We start from the raw sequence: 27316 nt of genomic DNA, 5'->3' as shown, positions 1-27316 counted from the left end.
ATGGTTATTTTGGTGCAAAACAGTTTTGAGACCCACAAACAATTTTTTCCTAACACATACTTTTCATGAATTTTTGCAGACCCCCTCCTATATATGAGTTCAGAACTGTTTGCACCAATATAAACTTGAAATACTGTAAATTTAAAATATCTATCTCAAAAATTATACACAGAAAGAGATGAAAAGAAAGAGAAGAAAGAAAGTGGGGGAGAGGGAAGGGAACTAACAGTATATTCTGAGAATTGTATCTATGAACTACATGGAATCTGTTCTATTTGTATTAATATCACATTAACAGGCAAATTGATGGGAGAGAAAGAGAAAAAGAGAAAGAGAGGAGAAATCCAGTTAAATCTTCTGGGAAAAAAAGATATGAAGCTCAGTGGCTATATCTGATATTTACCCAACCTCAAAAATCAAAGAAAGGGGGCCAATGTGGTGGTACAGTGGGTTAAGCTACCTCTTGTGGATGCTGGCATACCACATCACAGTGCTGGTTCTAATCCTGGCTGCCTCTGCTTCTGATTCATCTCCCTGCTGATGAACCTGGCAAAGAAGGAGGGGATGGCCCAAGCACCTGGGCCCCTGTTACCCACATGGAAGATCAAGATGAGTAACTGGATCCTAATTAAGTCTGGCCAAGACCTGGCTATTGTGGCTGTTTGGGAAGTAAATCAGCTGATGGAAAATCTCTTTCTCTCTCTCTCTCTCTCTCTCTCTCTCTCTCTCACACACACACACACACACACACACACACACTTTGCCTTTCAAATAAATAAATAGCTGGAAGCCAGGAAGTCAATCTAGATATTTCCCATGGGTTGATTACATAAGCCATGTCCTGCTGGGGTGTGATTAGTAGGAAGCTGAATCAGGACCCATTCCCAGGAATCAATCACAGGTAATCCAATGTGGGCATAGGGAATCCTAAATGTTGGCCTAACTTCTAGGTCAAATGTCTGCCCCTAAACTTGTCTTATTTCTGAGATCTTTTTGAAGTACACTCATATATTTCTACGATTTCAAATTTTTGCCAATTATTATATGTTCCTGCTGAAATGTGCCTTTTATCATTATGAAATGTGTTTCTGTTTCTCTAGTACTCTTAAGTGGTAGTAGATAATCAATGGCCATAAGTGTTTTCTCTCCCTTTATCACACCCTCGAAAGTGAGCTTGCAACTCTTCCTTACATGAGTTAGGCAGTCTTTCCCCTCTTTAACTGTGGGTTGGATGTTATGTTTACTTTGACTAATGGGGAATAACAAAGGTTAACAAGTGTGGGGGCTGTGGATTTTTCTCTCTCTTAATACTGGGGAATCTCTGCAGCCTCTGCCTTCAAAGAAGGCCAGGCAAACCTAATGACAGAAGATATGAAGCTCAATGGCCCTATCTGATATTTACCTAACTTCAAAATTCAAAAACACACTTTTCAGGTGCATGTATGAGCCTAGTAGAGACCAGCAAAGTTTGCAGCCAAGCCAAGACAATAAGAAATGGCTAGCAAGATCATTGCATTTAGCTTTTTTCTGTGTGATGAGTCTTTACGGAGCATTATATTCAGAAATTTGCACTTAGAAGTGGGATGCTACAATAACAAGAACTTCAAATATGTGTGACTGGTCTCAGGCAAGAAAGTAACCCAAGGTCTTAGATGCATCAAAGGAGTTGCTTTAAAAAAAATGGAAAAATGGTGAGCAACATATTATCAGAGGATAAAAAAAGCATATGGAACTTGATACTGGCTTGGAAACCAATAGTGACATGTTGAATTTAGTGACAGAACAATTGGGAAATTTGGATGATTAAAAAAATGTAGACAATTTATTAACTTTGATCAAACGATTGAGTGTCAGAGGGTTGGAAATGTCAATTAGCTTATCCTATCTGAAAATGGTAAGAAACAGAGAGATGATGAAGGAAAAACTGTTCAGCTTCCAGGATAAATCCTTACTCCTAGAAATAGCTCAATATAAGAAATAGCCTTAGATCAAAGGTGTGACTACTACCACTTTGTTGCTACCTTTGAAATATTTGCTTGTTCTTAGTAGACATTCTTATCATATAAAAGGTTTCCTAGCACTTCAAGACAGTTGGAGTATAGCAGCTGGGCTTGTCTTCCAGAGTTAAGATGTCTGCTCTGAAAAGAACTCATGAGTGTGACTACTGGTAATCGAATAAATTATAATTTGATACACAGCCCACATCAAAACTGGAAACTCTTATGCATCAAAGGACACCATCAGAAGTGTTAAATGACAACCCACGGAACGTACCTTCAAACAATGGGTCTTCAAAAAGTTCATGGAAATGTGCATTTTGAAAAAAGATGCATAGATTTCAAAAATGTTTACACTAAAATAACCTTATATCTTAATTCAATTTTTCCATGATATTTTTGAAGCCTCTTTGTACGGAATGCACACACAAGAAGAAAACCACCCAATGCATAATTCAAACAACAAAAATAACACAATAAAATGATGGCAAAGGATTTTAAGAGACATTACTCCCAAGAAGATACATAAATGGCCAGTAAGTACATGAAAAGAAACCCCCAACACCACTATTCATCTAGGAACTTGAAACTACAGTAAGATATCATTTCTATCCATTAGGATGAGTATTATTTAAAACAAGCAAGCAAAAAAATAGAAAATAAGAAAATTGTTGGTGAGGACGTGAAAAGTTGGAATCCGTGTCTTACTAATGGGGATGTAAAATAGAGAAGTCACTGTAAAAAAAAAAAAAAAAACAGTATGCCAGGTCTTCAAAAACTTAAACAGAGAATTACCATAACATGTCACTTTAAGGTATACACTTAAATAATTGAAAGCAGAGCCTTAAACAAATATACGTAGACCAGTGGTCACAGCAGCACTATTTACAAAAGCAAAAGTAGTAAAAGAAAATACCCATTAGCTGATGAATTGACAAAGCATGGCATATACATACAATGACATATTGTTCAACCTTAAAATCAATGCATTTCTGATATACACTGTAATGTTTACAAATTTTGAAGATATTATACTAACAAAACAGGCCACACACGAAAGGACACATATTGTTTGTTTACCCTTATATGAGATACCTAGAGTATGCAATCATCGGGACAGAAAATAGAGTGGTGGTTTCCAGGGGCTGGGAGGAGGGAGGAAGGGAATTATAATTTAATTGGCACAGATGTGATCATGAAAATGTTCTGGAGACTATAGAAGTATGGAGGTGGTGGTTGCACATAATTTGTAATTAATGCCACTTCAAAATGGTTAAAGTAAAGTGACCTCAGCAAGGTTGTGTCCCAGGAAGCCTTAAACCCACCTTCCCTTAGGAAGCACTGATTTAACCCATGAACCAACAGCTAGTTAATCCAATACAGTAGTGCAACCTAGGAAAGATTAAAAGAAATAAAAGGAACTCAGCAAACACAAACCCCTCCTGTTTACCAAAAACATCACCTCTAGCATATCTAGTTTTAAACACATTGCTTAACAGCCACGGCATATTTTTAAAAATTCAGAAACCAATTAAAAAAGTTTGTATGAGGCCAGCATGAAGTGAACCATATCAAAGCTCTGTTAAAAAATGATGATGACACTTTCCAGAGCATCTCCCCTTACCAGAGAGTAACCAAACCAGGAATAAACTCTCAATTCCTACCACCTACTTAGGGAGGGGAAAAGAATACTGGAATGCGTAATCAATATTATGATTACTGAGAGTGCTACCTAACGGTCTGGATTCTGCCGCATGTGAACTTAAGCATCAAAAGGAAGAGTGCGCCGGGTTGGGAGCTGCTGAGAACAAAAGCAGTCAATGTGCCCTGATCAAGCACCACAATCTGCTATACCATGCAACGGAGCTCCAGCATTAAGGCTTGTTACAGTACCAGAGAAGGCAGCAAGGCAGACACAAGGAGCTCCTGTGTAGACATAGACCTCTTAACTAAGAGATACACAACAAATCCAAGAGACGGTGCTCACAAAAGGCTTGAGTAGTCCTCAAAACTTCCAGTTGGTTGAAAGCGTGGTGACAGTTCTATCTATACTAAACCAAACTGCAGGGGTGGGCAAGATAACTGTATCCCAGGATGTTGTAACATAAAGAGTAAATGCCAGTGAGCTGGCATCCCATATGGGATATGAAGACACATCCCATGCTTATGGATGGAAGATTTAATGCCATTAAAATGTCCACACTTCCCAAAGTAGTTCACATATTTAATATGATGCTTATGAAAATATTAATGGCATTTTTGCACAAATAGAAAAATAAATTCCAAATGCAAATGGAACGTTAAGGCACTTAGAATATCCAAAATAATCCTGAAGAACAAAGATGGACACGTTCTGATTTCAAAATGTACAACAAAGCAACATTAATTAAGACAGTTTGGTACTGGCACAATGACAGACATATAGACCAATAGATCAGAATGGAAAATTTAAAAATAAATGCTTGCCTGTATGATCTTTGACTACAGAAGAAAAGAAATCTTTTCAACAAATCATGGTAGGGAAAGTAGATATCCACATGCAAAGGAATAACGTTAGGACTCTTATCTTACAACAAGTACAAAATTAACTCAAAATGGATTAGTGACCTAAACAAAAGACCTAAACCTATAAAACTCCTAGAAAAAATACCAGTGGAAAAGCTGCAGGACATTGTATGTATGTATTATTCCTTGGATGTGACACGAGAATAACAAGCAACACAAACAAAAATATATTGAACCTATTACATCAAAAGACTTAATCAAAGAGCAAAAAAAAAAAAAAAAAAAAAAAGCAACCTAAGGAAGAATACTTCAAAAGGGCATGGAATTGCATACTGCACTGAAATAAACATCTATAAGTTCCATGTTCGATGACATATTTGAAGCAGCTTCATATCTGTAAATAATTTTTGATAAGAGGTTAATATCCAGAATATGTAAGAAACTTCTACAGTTCAACAACATGAAGACAAATTAAAGAATGGTCAAGGAATTGTATAGTAAATTCTCAAAAAAATATACAAATAGCCAACAATCATATGAAAACATTATTAACATTAAAAAAATGCAAGACTAAGAAAATGTAAAGATATACCACAATGAGATATTATCTCATGGATATCAGAGTAGATACATTTTTTTAAAAAATAGCAATTGTAGTTGAGGATGCAGAGAAACTGGAGCCGTGTGTACTGCTGGGGAGAATAAAAACTCTTGCAGCAGTTATGAAAAGCAGCATTGCATTCCTTTACAAATTAAAAATAGAATTACCACACGCTCCATCAATTCCTCAATGAGGCCTATGTCCAAAAGAATTCAAAGCAGAATCTCAAAGAGATTTCCACAATGATTGCAACATTATTCACAACTTGACAATAATCAAGAGCTCAATAAAAATATCTGTTGACAGAAGAATAAAGATATATGCTGTACATACAATGGGATATAATGCAGCCTTTAAAAAAGGACATATTATCTCACTTTATACATGGACATTACACTAGCTAAACATGTTAAAAATGCTACATAATTTAATTTCTGTAAAATGCTTAAAACTGTCAAAAATTATAGCAGCAGAAGGTGCTACTTAGTTCTGCACTGGAAAAAATAGACAAATTTCTTCAAACTAAACTTTGAACTCTGCACAGCAACAGATACTGTAATATATTATTATATAATATATTTATTTGGAAGTCAGAGTTACAGAGAGAAGGAAAGATGGAGAGGGAAGGAGAGAGAGAAAGGGAGAGAGAGAGAGAGAGAAAGAGAGAGAGAGAGATGGTAAAGGAGAAACAGAGAGAGAATCTTCCATTTGCTTGTTCACTCCCTAGATGACTGCAACAGCCAAGCCTAAGCCATTCCAAAGCCAAGAGTTAGGGACTTTGAGTCTCCCACATGTGTGGCAGGGACCCAAATACTTGGAGCCATCTTCTGCGGCTTTCCCAGGCCATAGAAAGGAACTGGATAGGGTGTGGAGCGTCTGGGGTACAAACTGGCACCCACATAGGATGCCTAGATTGCAGGCAATGGTTTTATCTACTATGCCACAATGCCAACCCCTCAAAATATGTATTTGACAAGTGATTAATAACCAGAATTAATGGGTACTTAAACAAATCAATGGCAAAACCATCATCATCATAATCATCATTCAATTTTAAAATGGCAGTAAATCTTTTTATTTTATTTTATTTTTATTTATTTTTTTTAAACTTTTATTTAATGAATATAAATTTCCAAAGTACAGCTTATGGATTACAATGGCTTCCCCCCCATAATGTCCCTCCCACCCGCAACCCTCCCCTTTCCCACTCCCTCTCCCCTTCCATTCACATCCTGATTCATTTTCGATTCTCTTTATATACAGAAGATCAGTTTAGCACACATTAAGTAAAGATTTCAACAGTTTGCTCCCACACAGAGACATAAAGTGAAAAATACTGTTTGAGTACTAGTTATAGCATTAAATCTCAATGTACAGCACACTAAGGACAAAGATCCTACATGAGGAGTAAGTGCACAGTGACTCCTGTAGTTGACTTAACAAATTGACACTCTTGTTTATGGCATCAGTAATCACCCTAGGCTCTTGTCATGAGCTGAAAATGGCAGTAAACCTTTAAGATATTTCTTAAAGAAAGATGTACAAATTTCTGACTGTTACATGAAAAAATGAGCACCATCACTAATCATCAGGGAAATCCAAGTGGAAAGCACAGTAAGTACCACTTCTCTCCAGTTAGACTGGCTATTATCATAAACACAAGAAATAAGAAGCGCTGGCAAGGATGTGGAAAAAATGGAACCTTTGCACACTGTTGGTGAAAATGCAAATTAATGCAGACATTGTGGAGAACAGTATGGAAGTTCTTCCAAAAACTAAAAACAGAGCTACCCTATGATCCTACATTCAAGAAAAATGGAGTAATTCCTGACCAGTGGGCCATATTTACAAAGTGGAACTTCCCCGGCAAACTTCTTGCTAGGCTGTATGAGGGTCATTGTCAGAAGTACATTATCTCCACTGGCGCCATGGCTCACTTGGCTAATCCTCCACCTGCGGCGCCGGAAACCCGGGTTCTAATCCTGGTTGGGGCACTGGATTCTGTCCCAGTTGCTCCTCTTCCTGTCCAGCTCTCTGCTGTGGCCCGGGAGTGCAGTGGAGGATGGCCCAAGTGCTTGGGTCCCTGCACCTGGCTCCTGGCTTCGGATCGGCACAGTGTGGCCGTGGCGGCCATTAGGGGTGTGAACCAACAGAAGCAAGGCCTTTCTCTTTGTCTATCTCTCACTGTCTATATCTCTGTCTCTTTCTCTCTGTCTAACTCTGCCTGTCAAAAAATAAAAAAAAAATTTAAAGTATGTGGTCTCAGGGTATGTGTGGGCCTTGTGCTAGATCAACTTAAGTTAAAATACTGGCAGCTCATCAGTGAGCTATGAAATTCCATTTTTATTGCTCCTGCCAGCATTTAGCTCAGCTTTCTTTCCTTATATTCACCTCTTCTAGAATCAACAAATTCCTTTGGGAGTGGAGGGAAGGCTTATTTTATTCTATCACCAAGATGCTAAAATTGTAATACCTAATTTTTTTTAGCTCAATGTATTTTTGTTTTGTTTTGTTTTGTTTTGCTAAACCTTGTTTGTGATGGTTTATTTCCTTTTGGACTGTGAGTTCACTGGTGTGACACTAACCTCCAGAAATGCTAAGAGTCCTGCTTTTAGATGCACTCCTCCAGGAAGAAATACTATTTGTTGTCATTGAATGCCTTCACTTCTTACCAACCAGAACCGACACAGCCTCGTGGATTAAAATCCCAACAACATATGTTAATACATATTCAAAGCCTAAATCCATATGAGATCTAAAGTATGAAATGTGAGAGTCAATTCTCATGCAAGAATTTTATTTTTTCCCATTTCATTTATTGCAAACTAAAAGGAAACAAGTATTTGTTTTCTCCCTTTGCTTGAAAGAATGGCATATGTGATTTGTAGCTTGCAATTCCAATGTTGCTAAAGCAATTAACTATTATTATTGTGAGCAGAAATTAAGAGTTTTAGGGCATTGTAGTCTGTCGGTCTGTGGAACACTTAGCTTTTCATGCTTCTGGAAGGTTTAGGAAATGAAGATACTTAACTTTCCAAGAGCAATTAGAGATCATATATACAAAACAACTTGACAGAAACTTGTTTCATACATAATTTTTAAGCACACACAATTTCAAATGCAAAATAAGACAGTAGAAAATTTTCATTACATCATCGAAATCAAGCTAGAGAGAAATGTTAAATAATTTTAAAACAATAGTACACAAAATATGACATACCAGATTTTTTTCCACAACAATGTATATTTCAATATTTCGATGCAATAGCTTGGAAAAGTCAGTGCTCTGGAAAAGAGACACAAAATGAGTCCTGAAGTATTCATTAAAATTTACCTCCAAACGAAGTTAAATTCAGAGATAAACTGAAAGATGTGGTGTTATTACTGATTATATGATGAGGCTGTTTCCAAATACACAATTTAGGTACTGGGCTGAACACTGCAGTACATAAATGCTCTGGCTGGTGTGAATTTTCAACTAGACTTCCAAAGGTTTATAAACACCAAGATTTCCTTTACTTTTGCAATACTTGAAGTTGAAGTCATGTGTTTATAGAGCAAACGTTTGCTCTTCTTAGCCTCATAAAATTCTGCCATTGGACAGACTTCCTGCTCCCCAGTATAGGAAGCTACTTTTGGCAAATGATGCAACTTAGAAAAATGGAGTCAAGTAGGTGTTAGTTATGACAGTTTGCAAGATTTTTTAGAGGAAAAATTTATCATTGGGCTTCATTTATACTTTGTGTAAAGCCACTGAAATTATTTGTTTTTGAATTCTCCTAAGACAAAAAATTAAGACATCCAGATGATATGATATTTAATTTGTCTGATCTAGGAAAAATAACACTGTGAATCATATAAAAAACACTAATGTGAAAATAGTTTGTTTCTTTTAATTTTAAATTTACATCTTGCTGTTTCCAAGATTAACTACCTAAGTCTTTCCTAAACTTTCAACTAATGACAAGTATAACAATGAACAAAAGCATTCTCTAGTCATTTGACACAGAGGGCCTTATGAAAGTATAAAATAATTTAAGATTTACAAGTCACTAACAAAACCTGGCCCAGAAAATATTTTTAGTTCAAAAAGTTTATTGGATCAGATAAAATAAAAGAGTCAACACTTACTTCTGGATATTTTCTGACTTCATTCCATGAAGCATAAAGCCAACCATGAGTGTCATTTTCCACCAGATGAATAACACTGGGGTCAGTTTTCTCTTCATAAATCATATGTGCAAATCCTGATACAGCCTCCATTGGTTCGATTCCATATGAGATATTTTTAAACTGCACTGTTCCCCTGGATTTTAAAATATTATTTGAAGACTGAGATTCTACCAAAAACTATAATCTAATATTCGAATCAGAAATACTGACTAGACATTTTTTAATACTCAAAATCTCTCTAGTTTCCCTATGTTATCTCTTTGCTCTTTTATCTACTCCAGACATAGACCACTATATGCAGAATTCATATTGTTTTAAATTATGAATATTTTCATTATGATGGCTTCTTGTAATGGGGGAAAAAGCAGGTATTTATAGAGAAAGACAGACAGAGGAACCTCCCATTGCTGATTCATTCTCGAAATGCTTGGAGTGGCTGGGGTTTTTCTATGCTGAAACCAGGAGTCGGGATTTAATCCAGCTCTCCCATGTGGATGGCAGCAACCCAAATACTTGAGCCCTAACTGCTGCCTCCCAGGGTCTGCATTAGCAGGAAGTTAAAAAGTTGGAACCATGACTCAAGCCCAAGAACTCTGATGTAGGGCCCAGTTAAGAAACTGCTAGGCCAAATGCCTGTTCCTTTATATGTTATTTTAAAGAAATCATAGATACAACAGTCTGCTCAAATAAGTTAAGCTTATTTAATGTACATATTCCCAATGTACATATTTTTTGGAACCAGTCTATAAAATCTACGTATGCTCTTCAGAGTCTTATGTTCCCTCTCTTTGATGTACCTAACTCTCTTCTGACACTTAATATCCTAAGTCATTTTTGTGCATGGATGAAATGAAGGTACTTTTTGCATAACAGTGACTGAGCACAGAGCCACAGTGCTGAGCATTCTCTGGCACTCTACAATTTAAATTGCTCTAAGAGATTATAAAATAGGACAGAAATAGAATTTGAGAAAACTGCAGAACTATTTGAGATCAATCAATATCTCCAACATTCAATGTTGCTCAAAGCTTCAAGCAGCAGATCCTGTCAGTATCAACAGCAGTCTCTCAGGTAATAAGGGAATCAGCTCTAATTCATTGGTAATTCTGATTCAGTACTTAAGGAATTTAAATAACACAGGTGATTATATAAGTAGAAAAGGTTATGAAGGAGTTATTCATAGACTAGCAGAATGTCTTTAATTAGTCTACAACCTGAGTCCTGAACAAGTGTTGAGTGTCACAAGAGAATTTGGAAAACCTGAAACATATCCATTATAATTGCAATCCATCTGAAAAAAAAATTCACAAAGAAAAACCAATGGGTAACTTATTTAAAAAATGAACACCCCATATATGTCATTTATAACCATTACTTTAGCTACCTAAATACTTTAATATGAATGGTAATTACCCAATTACTATATCTCAACTAGAAATAAGCCCTAGTCCAGCTTATTCAACTTTAGTGAAAAAATATGATTATAATAGAATATTAATATATTTTAATAATTATAATAAAAAATCTAAAAGAAAAAAAGCTAAGTTTTACCTGACTTTTCAAAGGTGTGTGATGCTGGGTATCATTTTTGTCATAATAATAAACAATTGACATTGAAGATAAAAATGATCTAGGCAAAAGTCACAAAAACACACTCAGATAAAACATAGAAAAGTTATTATTCATGTACAATTCTTTCTACTGAAAAATTTAAATTGATATCAATCTACTTGGTATATGCTGTTGTTCAAATATTTCTTTCTTTTTAAAGTCTTATTTATGTTTTTGAGAGGCAGAATTACAGAGAGAGAGAGTTCTATTCATGGGTTCATTCCCCAAATGGCCACAATAACCAAAGCTGGGCCAATCCAAAGCCAGGAGATTTTTCCGGGTCTCCCACATGGGTGTGGGGCCCCAAGCACTTGGGCCATCTTCCATTGCTTTCCAAGGCAGGGAGCTGGATCAAAATAGAGCAGCCAGGACTCAAACTGGAGCCCACATGGGATGCCAGAGTCCCAGGCAGAGGCTTAACCTGCTATGCCAGAGGAGAGCCCACAGGCCCAAATATTTCCATGTCCATTACAAAAAAAAAAAAAATGAAGTGCTGATGGTGGCATTTTAAGTAGAGTGATGCATAATACAAAAAATTCAGATTAATGAACAATATAAATTGCTAGATATATCAAATTGAAATCAATAGATGATAGATATAACTAGGTAATTTTTATCCCAGTTCCAAACACAGAACTCTCCAGTCCTCTTTATCATTCACAGAGTTCAGATTTTACCCTCAAATGTTAAATTAAAATGCACACTTAAGATAAAATTTTACAAGTTATTTGGTCTCACTACAAATTCATAAACACAAACTTAACCAAGTACTCGTTCCCTCACGATAATGTTGATCAGAGTTTTCTTTCATTTCTCTCAGTAGCTATCTAAAAAGTTCAATTCTTCCTTCATGACCCCCATGTTCTTTTCCTCTCAATTATCTGTGCCCATCCTCACTCCTTATTTCCAGAGGATTATTTCTTCTATTGAAAGCAAACCTTTACATCTGCACTATAGGTTCCATCCTGAGCCATATACTAAATACACCCAACTCTTTCCTAAAATTTCAAACTCCCCCCCTCCCAAATTGTTTATCCAAACGCGATTTTATTGGCCATTTTCAAGTCACTCACATTCTAAATAACTCTTTTTTGACCCTGTGTACAAATACTGCTTATGTGTATGTGTGTATAAATTCTCATCAGATGTTATCTACACACATATCCTCCACTCTCTCAATTCCTGCCCACTCTGAAACTTCTCTAGATATCCATAGCCATCAACCTTTCAAACCAAAAGACTATTCATAACTCTTTCCTGTGCTGGACTTCTAGTTTCTATTTATAATCTTTGATGTCTCAATCAAATAATTTAATGTAAACAATCCTTCTCTCATTTGTTTCCCTTCCTACCTCCTGAATCTCTCCAGTTGGATCTTCTATGCTAGATCCTCAGTTTTGTTTTATTTTCCTATATTTTCCAGAAATTTTCATCTTTTCCAAGATTTAGACTTTAGTCACTAATTTGTTTATAAATTCCCTATATAAACTCTCCTGATTTTTTTTTAAAATACACACTACTGCTAAACCTACGTCCCTATGTCTCCTCAGGGGTTCAAATTCTTATCTTCACATTTTCAGTGGGGAAAAAAAAAAACAGTTGGATATCTCAGTGTATACTAAAAACCAACCTCATCCCTTCCTCACACAAATATCCTTTTGTTAATTACAGTATAATCTATACATTTTCTTGAGCAACGACTAAATTATTTGATACTATATTTGATCATAGCCAAAAGGCCAAGAAGCCAACTAAATTGTTTGAAATTCCTCAGTTTCCCAATCATTCTACTGAATGATTCTATTGAATTTCTCTCTCCAGTGCTAACAGATGTTATTATTCAAGTCACCATCCCCACTCACCTAAACTACTAAAATAGTCATACTTCTGCCCCCTAAAAATGACCTGGAAGACCTATTATGCTTATATATGTAAGTACATTTGTGACTCCCTATTTCCTTCTCTGCACTTTAGAGGTCTTCTGCAATGTTGTTTCTTCTTACCTTTCCAGAAAATTTTACCTTAAGCCTTCACAAAATATATTGTTTAAGAATTCACACTGACCCTCTGGCCAAAAAGCCACTCTGTCTCATACCCACATGTTTTGCATAGCATTTACTTTCTGAATAGAATTCTCCTGTACTCGCCCTATTCTTTTATATATTGATATGCCCTCCCTCTATATGAAGTTATTTCTAGCCTCTTTCCAAAAGCCCTTCCCTGAGGTCCAAATAACCCTATTTACATATTTATCATAACACCATACTCAAAACTTTGTTTCTGTATTAATTTATTTCAATGGATCTTCCTGTATTATAATTTTTTGTGCAATAGGATTTATTCTATTTTATATGCCTAATATTTTGCTTATTATATAATAGGGATCATTGCTTATTAATTGAAGTGATTCTAATCATAGCTATTACCAAAAATCAAGAAACCAAAGAGTTAAAATTTGAAGTAACAAAATATTGACTTACTGTTTTTTGATATGGATAAAATATTGTTTTTCTTCTAATGTAATTATATAATCAGCCTGTAACAAGAATATCCAAAAAATTCAGTCATATTTGTAGATAACATGTGCTAAATAATGTGTTTTATCTAAATTATGCTTTGAAATATTCACAAAAAATAATCACATAGAACCACTGTATTGACTTCCCTTCCTGTGTGGATATTTGAAGTTTCAGGATTCTGAATTGAAGACATGGTCATCCACGTGCCTGCTATTCACCATTATTCACATTCCTGGGATACAAACATACCTGATGACTGTTGGCTTCCAGCTCAGTCTCCACCAGATCACCACACCAAATGCCCACCTCAGGGTTGGCAAAGTGTCACAGTGGGTTAAGCTACCATTTGAGATACCCATGTCATGAATCACAGCTCTGGTTAGAGTCCAGGCCAATCCAGCTCCCTGCTAATGCATCCTAGGAGGAAGCAGGTGATGGCTCTAGTACTTGGGCCCCTGGAACCTATAGAGAGGCCCAGATGGGGTTCTGGTCATCTTTCTTTGGCCTGACACAGCCCTGACTTTTGTGGTCATTTGGGGAGAGAACCAGCAGATGGAAGATTTCTCTCTCTCTGTCCATATGCATGTATGTGTCTGTGTGGGTTCCTCATTCCCTTCCTCCCTCCCTCCATCTATTTTCAAGTAGGTAAAAATAAGTATTTCAAATAGAATGCCCAATCCCAATAAATAGAACCACAAGAAATGTGATACACTTCATGCAATGTAATACAATAAGTGCCATGGCATTTTTCTTATCTGTGTAAGCAATCAAATTGCGCTGGATAGAAAGAAGGCCAAGGAGGAGGTTGAGCAGAGACATATCTAGACAATACCCTAGAACACAAAAGTCAGTACTCAGTAAGTTATACATTTGGATAATCTTTAAAAATTATTTTAGCCAAACAAAAAACCCCAGTCATTGACGTTTTAAGTTTGTATCAGGACATCACAAGGTGCTTTTCATCAGATAGATGTTTTGGCAAGAGTCACTTGAGGGGTTGCTAATGTGGCATAATGGGTTAAGCCACCACCTGCAGTACTGGCATCCCGAGTGGGCACTGGTTTGAATTCTGGCAGCTCCACTTCAGATCCAGTTCCCTGTTAACATGCCTTGGAAAGCCATGGAGGATGGCCCATGTCATCCTGTGACCCTGCCACCCACACAGGAGACCTAGGTAAAGCTCCTGGCTCCTGGCTCCTGGCTTTGGCCTGGCCCAACCTCAGCCATTGCAGCCATTTGGTGAGTGAACTAGCAGATGAAAGATCTCTCCATCTTTCTCTCTCTCTCTCTCTCTCTCTCTCTCTCTCTCTTTCCCTGTAAATCAGGCTTTCAAATAAATAAAAGAAAATCTTTTTATACAAGGTTATTTGAATCATACTCTACAAAGAGGTATGGGTAGAATTTGGATGGAAACTAAAATTGTGCCATCTAAAATTGAAAAATAGAGGGGAATATGAAAGTATCCATAGAATTTAAAATCCACATGTTTTACAAAGCAGTGACAAAATGATCACATCTGGAACAGCTACAGACAAGAACAAAGCTTTCAAAGCCAATTTTTTTTTGACAGGCAAAGTGGACAGTGAGAGAGAGAGACAGAAAGGTCTTCCTTTGCCGTTGGTTCACCCTCCAATGGCCGCCATGGCTGGTGCACTGCGGCTGGCCCACTGTGCTGATCCGATGGCAGGAGCCATGTACTTATCCTGGTCTCCCATGGGGTGCAGGGCCCAAGTACTTGGGCCACCCTCCACTGCACTCCCTGGCCACAGCAGAGAGCTGGCCTGGAAGAGGGGCAACCAGGACAGAATCCGACGCCCCGACCGGGACTAGAACCTGGTGTGCTGGCGCCGCAAGGCAGAGGATTAGCCTAGTGAGCCGCGGCGCCGGCCCAAAGCCAATTTTAAATAAAGGACATCAAGATCCTGGAAGCTTTCTCTGAAGAACTATAATGGCAAATGAAACAAAGCTTTACCGGTATAATCCTAAAGACAAATCACTGCTTCCGAGCAATGGCTACCAAGAGGTAGATGAATCAGGAGGAAAGTTCATGGCAACAGTTCTTTTGGAATGTTAAGGCATTTTGCTGGTTGATTTTCTAGAGAGCCAAAGAATGGTAACATCTGCCTATGATGAGACCGTTTTTATAGGATTAGCAACAGTTGCGGTAGAAAAAGACCCAATAAAAGCTTTTGGAGAGAGCCCTTGTCCACCACAAAATGCTCCTACTCATTCCTCTCATCAAACAATGGTGATTTTGTGAGAATCTTGAGGTAAAATCATTAGGTAGCCACCTTAACAGTCCTGATTTGACTCTGACTTCTGTTTCCTCATCTTAAAAAAAAATCTTTAAATGGCACCTTTTTTTCCAATTAATAAAAAGGTATCAGTGTTATAGTACAGAGGATTAAGTTGTTGCTTATGAATCTGCATCATTCCATATTGGAAGCCAGTTGAGTCTCATGGATCCTTTTTTTTTTTTTTTTTTTTTGGAGATACACATTTGACAAGTTTATTTAGTCCAGTTATCAAGAAAGGATGAGACAAGCTGTCACAACTTCTCAGAAGAGCTTTTGCAAATCCACTTTTTTTTAACGATTTACTTATTTTTTAAAGATTTATTTTATTTGAAAGAGTTACAGTGAGAGGTAGAGACACAGAGAGAGGTCTTCCATCTGCTGGCTCACTCTCCAGATGGCCGCAACGGCCGGTGTTGCACCGCTCTAAAGCCAGGAGCCAGGAGCTTCTTCCAGATCTCCCATGTGGGCTCAGGGGCCCAAGGACTTGGGCCATCTTCTACTGCTTTCCCAGGCCATAGCAGAGAGCTGAATTGGAAGAGGAGCAGCCAGGACTAGAACTGGTGCCCATGTGGGATTCCAGCACTTCAGGCCAGGGCTTTAACCCACTGTGCCATAGCATGGGCCCCAGATTTACTTATTTTAAAGATACAGTGACAGGGGGCATGGGAGAGAGGAGATACAGAGACGGGGAAGAAAGGGAAGGCAAGGTGTTCCATCTGCTATCCAAATGACTTCAACAGCTGGGGTTGGGCTGTGCTGAAGCTAGAAGCTGGGAACTCCATGCATGTCTTGCACATGAGTGGCAGAGGCCCACGCAATGAGGACATCTTCTTCCCATGTATGTTAGTTGGGATATGGATGCAAATCTACTTTGAATCTTATAGAATCCCACTGTACATGTGCAATTGGTCTGTTTCTATTCTATCTACATAATGGCCAGTTCAGGTTTTGCTCCACTTCTAATTCAACTCCTTGCTAATGTGCCTGGAAAAACAGCACAAGATGGCTCAATTGCTTGGGCCCTTGCCACTCCCAAGTGGGAGACCTGGATGGGATTCTTGGCTCAGGGCTTTAGCCTGGCCCTGCGATCTGTCTCTCTTTCAATTAGATATTTTAATTAAATTAAAATTACATACATTTTAGTTCCTTTTTATATTTTATTGTTTTTAAAATGAATTTATTAATACATTAGATTCTCACAATCACAGCAAATGCATGATAATTAGTATAACATAATTGCATCGATGTGGTTAAATTCCCAGGACACTCAGGTTTTTTTTAATAGATTAAGTGATTGGCATCATCACTTAAAAAATTTCTTGAGAGGCAAGCATTTGGCCTGGTGCTTAAGATGCCAGCTAGCATGCACACATCCCATATTAGAGTACGTGGGTCTTATCATCAGGTCTGGATCCTTGATCCAGATTCCTGATACTGTGGATCCTGGAAGGTGGGAGTGCTGGCTCAAAGAGTTGAGTTCCTGCCACCTATATGGGAAACATAGATTAAGTTCAGAATTTATGGCTTCAGCTTTATGGCATTGCATGTGGTCTATCCTAGAGAAAGTTCCACACACTGATGAAAAGAATGTGCATTCTGCAGCTATAGGATGAAATGTTTTGTAGATATCAATGAAATCCATTTTGTCGTAGTGTAAATTAGCTGTTTTTTTCTTTGTTGATGTTTTTGTCTAGCTGATTTGACCACTGATGAAAGTGGGAAATTGAAAGCACCCCCCTCCAATATTATTGTATTGGAGTCTATGTTTCCCTTTAGTTCCATTAATATTTGTTATAAATTTCCTGGTGGCCTGCTTTGGGTGCATTATATTTACTATAGTCACACAGTCACATCTTCCTGTGGAATTGATCCCTTAATACTTTCATAATTCTATTCTTTGTCTCTATTAACTGTTTTTGTGTTAAAGTCTATTTTGTCTAGATTAGGGTGGCTACTAATATTCTTTTTTGCTTTCAGTTATCATAGAATAACATTTTCCATCCTTTCCCTTTCAGTTTGTGTGTATCTTTGTTGGTGAGGTATGTTTCTTGTAGGCAGCAAATAGTCTGTATCTTTTAATTGGAGAATTTAGGGCATTTATATTAAAGGTTATTACTGATAAGTAATGACTTGGTCCTGCTATTTTTCCATATATATTCCTATCATTGCTTTGGATTTACTTTGTACTTTTACTAGGAGAATTTTTGCCTTCACATTCTTTCATAATGGTATCAATTTTTGTTTCTTTGTGTAGTACCTCATAAAGTATCACTTGTAAGTTTGGACAAGTTATGTCAAAATCTATCATGCCCAACTTGGGTGTAACCATGGACTCTTTTAGTGCTCTTGAGAACTTAGTGGAGCTCCCAGCCTATGCCTCTGAATATTCAAAGAAGGAGCAGACATCCACTAAGCCACAGAGGAAAATTTCAAAGATAAAGCCATTAGAGGAGAAATTTAACAAATGTTTCCACAGATACCTAAAAATAATTATAGAAATATGAGAAAGATGAATAAGGAAAACAGTTCTATTCCTCCAAAGAAACTCATCAGCCTTTTAATATTAGAATGTGAAAGGAAGAGGTTGATGAAATGCTTGAAAAGGAATTCAAAAGACTGTTCATAAGATTACTCAAAAACAATGAAGCAAATTCATGAGTTAAAGAAATCCATACAAACATGGCTGAAATTCATACACACAGGGATGAAAAATTTTGCCAAAAATAGAGATATTGACTATCTGAACTAGCAGACAAATCTTTGGAAATATTTTAGTCTGACTGAAAAAAAAGATAAAATGAAAACAGTGTTCCAGATTTACTGAAGATACTATCCAACAACCAAAATACAAGTCTTAGGATTTCCTGAAGGTGTGGAAAGAGAGTGGATTAGAAAAACTACTTGAAATAATATCAGAAAATTCTAATTTGGAATAAGAAAGGGACATCCAAGTATAGGAAGTATGTAGAATTCCTAATAGACAAAACCAGAAAGATCTTCACCATGACACATTACAGTCAAGCTTTCAATAATAAAATATAAAGAAAATATTATAAGAGAAACACCAGATTATCTCCAGAGGTTCTCCAATTAGACTGACAGTTGATTCCTCATCAGAATCCTATAGGTAAGGAGAAATAGAGAGACACAGTCCATGTCCTAAAAGAAAAAAAAGAAAAAAATAGTCAACCCAGAATACTGTACCCTGAAATGCTCTCATTTGTAAATGAAGGTTAAAAACAACCTTACAAAACAAAGAGAGGTATACATTTAAATGTGAGAAGAATGTTAATTTTGGGGGACCAGGTAATGGACTCTTATCAGTTGAACTGTGCCTACATCCCCAATTCAAATTTGAAGTCCTAACCCTCAGGAATCCAAAATATCACCTTATTTGGAGATAAGATACATATATACAAGTAATAAATCTAAATTATTCATTAGCATGGGCTATACTGGCATATGATATGTTCTTAAAATGTGGATATTTGTGTTGGCGCTGTGGCTCAATAGGTTAATCCTCCGCCTGCAGCGCCTGCACACACTGGATTTTAGTCCCAGTCGGGGCGCTGGATTCTGTCCCAGTTGCTCCTCTTCCTGTCCAGCTTTCTGCTGTGGCCCAGGAGTGCAGTGGAGGATGGCCCAAGTCCTTGGGCCCTGCACCCACATGGAAGACCAGGAGAGGCTCCTGGCTCCTGCCTTTGGATCAGCACGGGGCGCCGGCCGCAGTGCGCTGGCCACAGCAGCCATTGGGGAGTGAACCAATGGCAAAGGAAGACCTTTCTCTTTGTCTCTCTCTCTCATTGTCCACTCTGCCTGTCAAAAAAAAATGTGGATATATGGATTAGAACACACAGGTTAATCAGCTGCAATTTGGACAGAAATATGATACTCAGGTACAACAAGACAAAGGAAACATGAAAGGCAGCCAGAGGGCATCACCCTCAAGCGTTTTCTCCCATAGAAACAGTAGACACTAGAAGATAATGGGTGGCATCTTTAACGGACTGAAAAAGTGATCTCTACCCAAGAGTTTTATGTACCACAAAAAAGCGCCATCAAATAAGCAAGAAAAGTAAAAGCACTTCTTCATAAGAAAAGGTGAAATAATAGTTAATCAAGTTGCACCAAAAGAAACAGTAAAGACAGTCTATTTCTCAGGGTTTTTTTTTTTTAATTTTGAAATGTAGAGTCACACAGAGAGAAGAGACAGATCAACCATCTGCTGGTTCACTCCCTAAATGCTCACAACAGTAAGGACTAGGACAGGTGGCAAGTAGGAGCCAGGAACTCTATTTGAGTCTTCCACATGTGCGTCAGGAACCCAAGTAACTGGGCCATCATCCACATAATATACTCATACATTAGCAGGTACATTAGCAAGCAGCTGGATCAGAGGTAAAGAGTTAACAGGAGTTGAATCAGGCACTCTGACATGGAATGCAATTATCACAAGCAGAGGCTTTATCTCCTGTGCCACAACAAATAGCCCAAGGCAGTTTTTTACTAGAAAGAATATCATGATACTATGAAAAAGAATGGAGAAGAGAAAGTATGCATATCAGCAAATTTCTAAGTATGAATTGTTTAAAACAGTGATAGACATTGTTGCTTTATTTGAAAAGCTATTTAAATACAAAATATACAATCAATCAAATGTAATAAAGACCCAAAGTAGAGAAAAGTTTCAAGGTCTTTGAGTGATTAAGGAAATAGAAACAGTACTAATTCAATTCAGTAGGCAATGAACTAAGGAAACATGTAATAAGTTGAGGACATGCTGGCTTGAATACTTTTCATGGGCTCTTTGCTGTGGAGGTAAGCCCTAGGTGGCAAGTTCCTGAACTAGGATAAAATCCTGGGGGATATAATCCAGATAGAGGAGGTATGGTACTGGATGGGTTAATTTCCATATCAAAGTTGTGCAATAGGATGAATATTTGCTATTTCTGAAAACCAGGCTACTCCTCGAGACCTGAGGTCAGTTTCCACCAAGCAAAACATTTTTAAGCTTTAAAATATCATAAAACAAAAACTCATAGCATAGTTTGAACACACACACACACACACACACACACAAAGAAGGTAGTTCAACAACTCACAGAAAATGGGATTCAAATCAGTGACTATCACATATTTGTAGATGTTACTGAAACTCAAGAGGTAAGCGCTATACAGAAGTGGATGTGAGGGGACATTAATCTTTTATTTTCAACTTTTATTTAATAAATATAAATTTCCAAAGTACAACTTTTGAATTGTACTGGCATTTCCCCCCATAACCTCTCTCCCACCCAAAACCATCCCATCCCCCACTCCCTCTCCCATCCCATTCTTCATTATGATTCATTTTATCTTTATATACAGAAGATCAACTTAGTATATACTAAGTAAATATTTCAACAGACTATATAAACAAAGAGACAAATTATAGAGTACTGTTTGAGTAGTAGTTTCACTGCTAATTTGCATAGTACAACACATTAAGGACAGAGGCCTACATGGGGAGTAGGTGCACAGTGACTTCCGTTGACACTCTTATTTATGACATCAGTAGTCACCCAAGGCTGTTGTCATGAGCTGTCAAGGCCATGGAAGCTTTTTGAGTTCACCAACTCCAATCATATTTAGACAAGTCCATATTCAAAGTGGAAGTTCTCTCCTCCCTTCAGAGAAAGGTACTGCCTTCTTTGATGGCCCATTCTTTCTGCTAGAATCTAACAGAGGTCTTTCATTTAGGTTGTTTTTTTATGTTGTTTTGTTTTGTTTTGTTTTGTTTTTTTTTGCCAGAGTGTCTTGGCTTCCCATGCGTGTGAAACTCTCATGGGCTTTTTAGCCAGATCCCAATGCCTTAAGGGCTGATTCTGAGGCCAGAGTGCTATTTAGGGCATTGGCCATTCTATAAGTCTACTGTGTATCCTGGTTCCCATGTAGGATCATTCTCTCCTTTTTAATTCTATCAATTATTATTTGTAGACACTGGCCTTATTTATGTAATCCCTTTGACAACCTTATCTTTTTGATCAATTATGAACTTAAACTGATCACTTTAACAAGTAAGATGGCATTGGTACATGCCACCTGATGGGATTGAATTAGAATCCACTGGCACATTTCTAGCTCAACATTAGGGGTAAGTCCGAGTGATCATGAGCCGAACTGCACATTATTTTCCTTTCTGATACCCACTCTTACATCAAACAGGGATTGCTTTTCAGTTAAATTTAAACCACTAAGAATAATTGTTTGTTAATTACGGAGTCCAACCAATGGTATTAAGTAGAACAAAAAATACTAGAAGGAATAAAATAGTAAGTTGTTCCTTGACAGTCAGGACAAGGGCTGATCAAGACATTGTTTCTCATAGTGTCCATTTCACTTCAACAGGTTTCCTTTTAGGTGCTCAGTTAGTTGTCACCGATCAGGGAGAACATGAGATTTGTCCCTTTGGGAGTGGCTTATTTCAATCAGCATGTTTTCCACATTCCTCTATTTTGTTGCAAATGACTGGATTTCATTTTTTTGTACTGCTGTATAGTATTCTACAGAGTATATATCCCATGATTTCTTTATCCAGTCTACCGTTGATGGGCATTTAAGTTGATTCCAGGTCTTAGCTATTGTGAATTGAGCTGCAACAAACCTTGAGGTGCAGACAGCTTTTTTGTTTGCCAATTTCATTTCCTTTGGGTAAATTCGAAGGAGCAGGATAGCTGGGTTGTATGGTAGGGTTATATTCAGGTTTCTGAGCTATCTCCAAACTGACTTCCATAGTGGCTTTACCAGTTTGCATACCCACCAACAGTGGGTTAGTGTCCCTTTTTCCCCACATCTTTGCCAGCATCTGTTGTTGGCAGATTTCTGTATGTAAGCCATTCTAACCGGGGAGAGGTGAAACCTCATTGTGGTTTTGATTTGCATTTCCCTGATCGCTATTGATCTTGAACATTTTTTCATGTGTCTGTTGGGCATTTGGATTTCCTATTTTTTTAACTTTTATTTAATAAACATAAATTTCCACAGTACAGCTTATGGATTACAATGGCTTCCCATCCCCATAACTTCCCTCCCACCCGCAACCCTCCCCTTTCTCTCTCCCTCCCCCCTTCCATTCACATCAAGATTCATTTTCAATTCTCTTTATATACAGAAGATCAGTTTAGCAAAATGTCTATTGAGATCCTTGGCCCATCTCTTAAGTGGGTTGTTTGTTTTGTTGTGGAGTTTCCTGATCTCTTTACAGATTCTGCTTAGTAATCCGTAATTGGTTGTATGATTTGCAAATATTTTTCCCATTATACTGGTTGCCTCTTAACTTTCCTGTTTCTTTTGCCGTCAGAAACTTCTAATTTGATGTAATCCCAATAAATAATCTTGAGTTTGACTGCCTGTGCTTCTGGGGTCTTTTCCAAGAAGTCTTTGCCTGTGCCAATATCTTGCAAGGTTTCTCTGATATTCTTTAATAATTTGATGGTTTCGGGTCATAGATTTAGATCTTTATTTCATGTTGAGTGGATTTTTGTGTAAGGTGTAAGGTAGGGGTCTTGCTTCATGCTTCTGCACGTGGAAATCCAGCTTTCCCAGCACCATTCATTGCATAGACTGTCCTTACTCCTGGGATTGGTTTTGGATCCTTGATCGAATATAAGTTGGCTGCAGATGTTTGGATTGATTTCTGGTGTTTCTATTCTGTTCCATTGGTCTATCCATCTGTTTCTGTACCAGTACCATGCTGTTTTGATTACAACTGCCCTGCAGTATGTCCTGAAATCTGGTATTGTGATGCCTCAGGCTTTGTTTTTGTTGTACAAGATTGCTTTAGCTAATTGAGGTCTTCTTTGTCTCCATATGAATTTCAGCATCATTTTTTCCAGATCTGAGAATGTCTTTGATATTTTGATTGGTATTGCACTGAATCTGTAAATTGCTTTTGGGAGAATGGACATTTTGATGATATTGATTCTTCCAATCCATGAGCACGGAAGATTTTTCCATTTTTTGGTATCCTCTTCTATTTCTTTCTTTAAGGTTTTGTAATTCTCACCACAGAATTTTTAAACATCCTTGATTAATTTTATTCCAAGGTATTTGATTGTTTTGTAGCTATTGTGAATGGGATTGGTCTTAGAAGTTCTTTCTCAGCCGTGGCACTGACTCTGTATACAAAGGCTGTTGATTTTTGTGCATTGATTTTATATTCTGCTACTTTGCCAAACTCTTCTATGAGTTCCAATAGTCTCTTAGTAGAGTTGTTTGAATCCCCTAAATAAAGGTTCATATTGTCTGCAAAGAGGGATAGTTTGACTTCTTCCTTCTCAATTTGTATCCCTTTGATTTCTTTTTCTTGCCTAATGGCTCTGGCTAAAACTTCCAGACCTCTATTGAGTAGCAATAGTGAGAGTGGGCATCCCTTTCTGGTACCAGATCTCAGTGGAAATGCTTCCAACATTTCCCCATTCAATAAGATGATGGCTGTAGGTTTCTCATAAATTGCTTTGATTGTATTGAGGAATGTTCCTTCTATACCCAATTTGCTTAGAGTTTTCATCATGAAAGGGTTTTGTATTTTATCAAATGCTTTCTCTGTATCTATTGAGATAATCATATGGTTTTTCTTCTGCAGTATGTTAATGTGGTGTACCACATTGATTGATTTGTGAACAATGAAACATCCCTGCATACCAGGGATAAATCCCACTTGGTCTGGGTGGATGATCTTTCTGATGTGTTGTTGCATTCTATTGGCCAGAATTTTATTGAGGATTTTTGCATCTATTTTCATCAGGGAAATTGTCTGTAACTCTCTTTCTCTGCTGTATCTTTTTCAGGTTTAGAGATTAAGGTGATGCTGGCTTCATAGAAAGAATTTGGGAGGATTCCCTCTTTTTTGATTGTTCTGTATAGTTTGAGAAGAATTAGAGTTAGTTCTTCTTTAAGTATCTGGCAGAATTCAGCAGTCAATCTACCCAGTCCTGGGATTTTCTTCTTTGGTAGGGCCTTTATTACTAATTCAATTTCTGTTTCAGTTATGGGTCTGTTTAGGTTTTCTGTGTCTTCATGCTTCTAATTAGGTAGGTTGCATGTGTCCAGGAATCTATTCATTTCTGACAGATTTCCCTGTTTCCTGGGATACAACTCTTCGTAGTAATTTCTGATGACTTTTTTTAATTCTGTGGTTGCTGTTGTACATTCAGTTTTTTTCTGATTTTATTGATTTGGGTCTTTTCTTTTATTAGTTAGTTGGACTAATGGTGTGTCAATTTTATTTTTTTTTTTCAAAGAGCCAACTGATCTTTTGTAGTGTTTTTTTGGATTTGTATTTTTGATTTGTATTTTTGTTTTACTGATCTTTTGTAATGTATTTTTGGATTCAATTCTGTTGATTTCCTCTCTAATTTTAATTATTTCCCTTCTCCTAATAGTTTTTTTATTTCTTTATTTGACATATAAAGTTAGTGAGAGAGAGACAGAGATAAAGGTCTTCCTTCCATTGGTTCACTCCCCAAATGGCTGCTACAGCTGGTGCTCTGATGACCCAAAGCCAGAACTTCCTGTGATCTTTTACTTTGTGATTTTTTCCTTTTCCTTCTTTCATATTGATGGCTGTGTTTCTGTGTGTAACACATCTTAAGCACCTTTTGCAGGGCTGGGCATGTGGTGATAAATTCTTTCAATTTCTGTTTGCTATAAAAGGTCTTTATTTCACCTTCATTCACAAATGAGAGCTTTGCAGGATATACTATTTTGGGATGGCAGTTTTTTTTTTTCTCTTAGTACTTGGGCTATACTTTCCCTCCTAGCCTATAGGGTTTCTGATGAGAAGTCTGCTATGAGTCTAATTGGAAATCCGCTGAGAGTAATCTGGCATTTCTCTATTGCACATTTTAGAATATTTTCTTTTTTTTTTAATTTTATTAAGTAAATATAAATTTCCAAAGTACATCTTATGGATTACAGTGGCTTCCTCCCCCATAACTTCCCTCCCACTCCCAACCCTCCCATCTCCCACTCCCTCTCCCATTCCATTCACATCAAGATTCATTTTAAATTATCTTTATATACAGAAGATCAATTTAGTATATATTAAGTAAAGATTTCATCAGTTTGCACCCACACAGAACATAAAGTGTAAAATGCTGTTTGAGTACTAGTTATAGCATTAATTCACATTGAACAACACATTAAGGACAGAGATCCTACATGAGGAGTAAGTGCACAGTGACTCCTGTTGTTGAGTTAATAAATTGGCAAACAAAAAAGCTGTCTACACCTTAATGTTTATTGCAGCTCAATTCACAATAGCTAAGACCTGGAATCAGACCAAATGCCCATCAACAGTACACTAGATAAAGAAATTATGGGATATATACTCTATAGAATACTATAAGGCATTAAAAAACAATAAAATCTGGTCATTTGCAACAAGATGGAGGAATCTGGAAAACATCATGCTGAGTGAATTCAGCAACTCCCAAACGGACAAATATATGTTCTCCCTGACTGGTGACAACTAACTGAGCACCAAAAAGGAAACCTGTTGAAGTGAAATGGACACTATGAGAAACAGTGACTTGATCAGCCCTTGTCCCGACTGTTGATGTACAATTTATACTTTATCCCTTTTAGCATTTTTTTGTTCTACTTAATACTATTGGTTGAACTCTGTAATTAACACACAATTATTCTTAGGTGTTTAAATTCAACTGAAAAGTGATCTCTGTTAAATATAAGAGTGGGAATAAGAGAGGGAAGAGATATACAATTTGGGACATGCTCAAGCTGACTTGCCCCAAATGGTGGAGTTAGAAAAGTGCCAGGGGATTCCAATAAAATCCCAGCAACATTGCATGTAGAATCTTTTCTTTATGTATCACTGTGTTGAGTTTGATTACAATGTGTTATGGCAAGGATCTCTTCTGGTTATATTTTTGGGAGTTCTGTGCATTTCCTGTACTTGGATGTCTCTTTCTTTCTCCAAATCCAGGATGTTTTCTGCTAGTATCTCACTAAAAAGGCCTCTCTCTCTCCATGACCTCCAGAACTCCTAGAACCTGAATGTTGGGTTTTTTAATAGTATCCTGTAGATTCCCATCTTAGAATTTGTCTCCAAAATACTATACAAAGATATAAACATATCCAAAAAGATATATCAATAAAATATTTTAGTACATTTGAAGTATATCAGTATCAACGTCATTGAATAGGAGAGGGGAAGAGAGATTAGGAATAAGAAAGAAAGCAACACATGACAAGAATTGTCCTCAGTTCTATTTACACAGTTAATTTTCGACATAGATTTCTTATGTATATATCAGTGGGTTTTTTATATAGTAGTTCTTCAGGAAAATCTCATTCTCATATAGGTGCTTCTGATAGCAGATAACCTAACATGCATCATAATCATTCATTTCCAACATTTCTCCCTTTTATTGGTTTAAAATCCTTTCTTCCCTGTTTCACATTACTGTTTTTATCAGTGTTGCCCTTTGCCATTTACCCTTTTTTTCCTCTGGAAACTGAGTTTTATTTACCAAAAATCGCCTGTGCTAAAAGTCCAGGATCATTACTTCCAAGTTCTACTTTCCAGGAAACACTAGGATCAAATTCAAACAA

The 27316-nt window shown here is 37.2% G+C and overlaps 1 protein-coding gene across 1 annotated transcript in view; it reads right to left on the bottom strand.

Annotated features, from left to right (window-relative positions):
- Positions 1–27316, bottom strand: part of LOC103352159 (disintegrin and metalloproteinase domain-containing protein 5) — a 114066-nt gene that overhangs the window by 80874 nt on the left and 5876 nt on the right. The window contains exons 3-7 of the mRNA XM_051832399.3: positions 13368–13423; positions 10828–10906; positions 10491–10567; positions 9235–9409; positions 8324–8389 (exon numbers count right to left, since the gene is read on the bottom strand). Of these exons, the coding sequence (XP_051688359.3) occupies positions 8324–8389; positions 9235–9409; positions 10491–10567; positions 10828–10906; positions 13368–13423 (453 nt within the window). The remainder of the gene's footprint in view (positions 1–8323; positions 8390–9234; positions 9410–10490; positions 10568–10827; positions 10907–13367; positions 13424–27316) is intronic.

This window comes from Oryctolagus cuniculus, chromosome 2 (genome assembly GCF_051225735.1).
Source record: "Oryctolagus cuniculus isolate XC-2025 breed Fujian yellow rabbit chromosome 2, ASM5122573v1, whole genome shotgun sequence".
Classification (NCBI taxonomy): Eukaryota; Metazoa; Chordata; class Mammalia; order Lagomorpha; family Leporidae; genus Oryctolagus; species Oryctolagus cuniculus.
The sequence above is the reverse complement of the archived record's forward strand: the minus strand, read 5'-3'. Positions and strand labels throughout refer to the sequence as shown.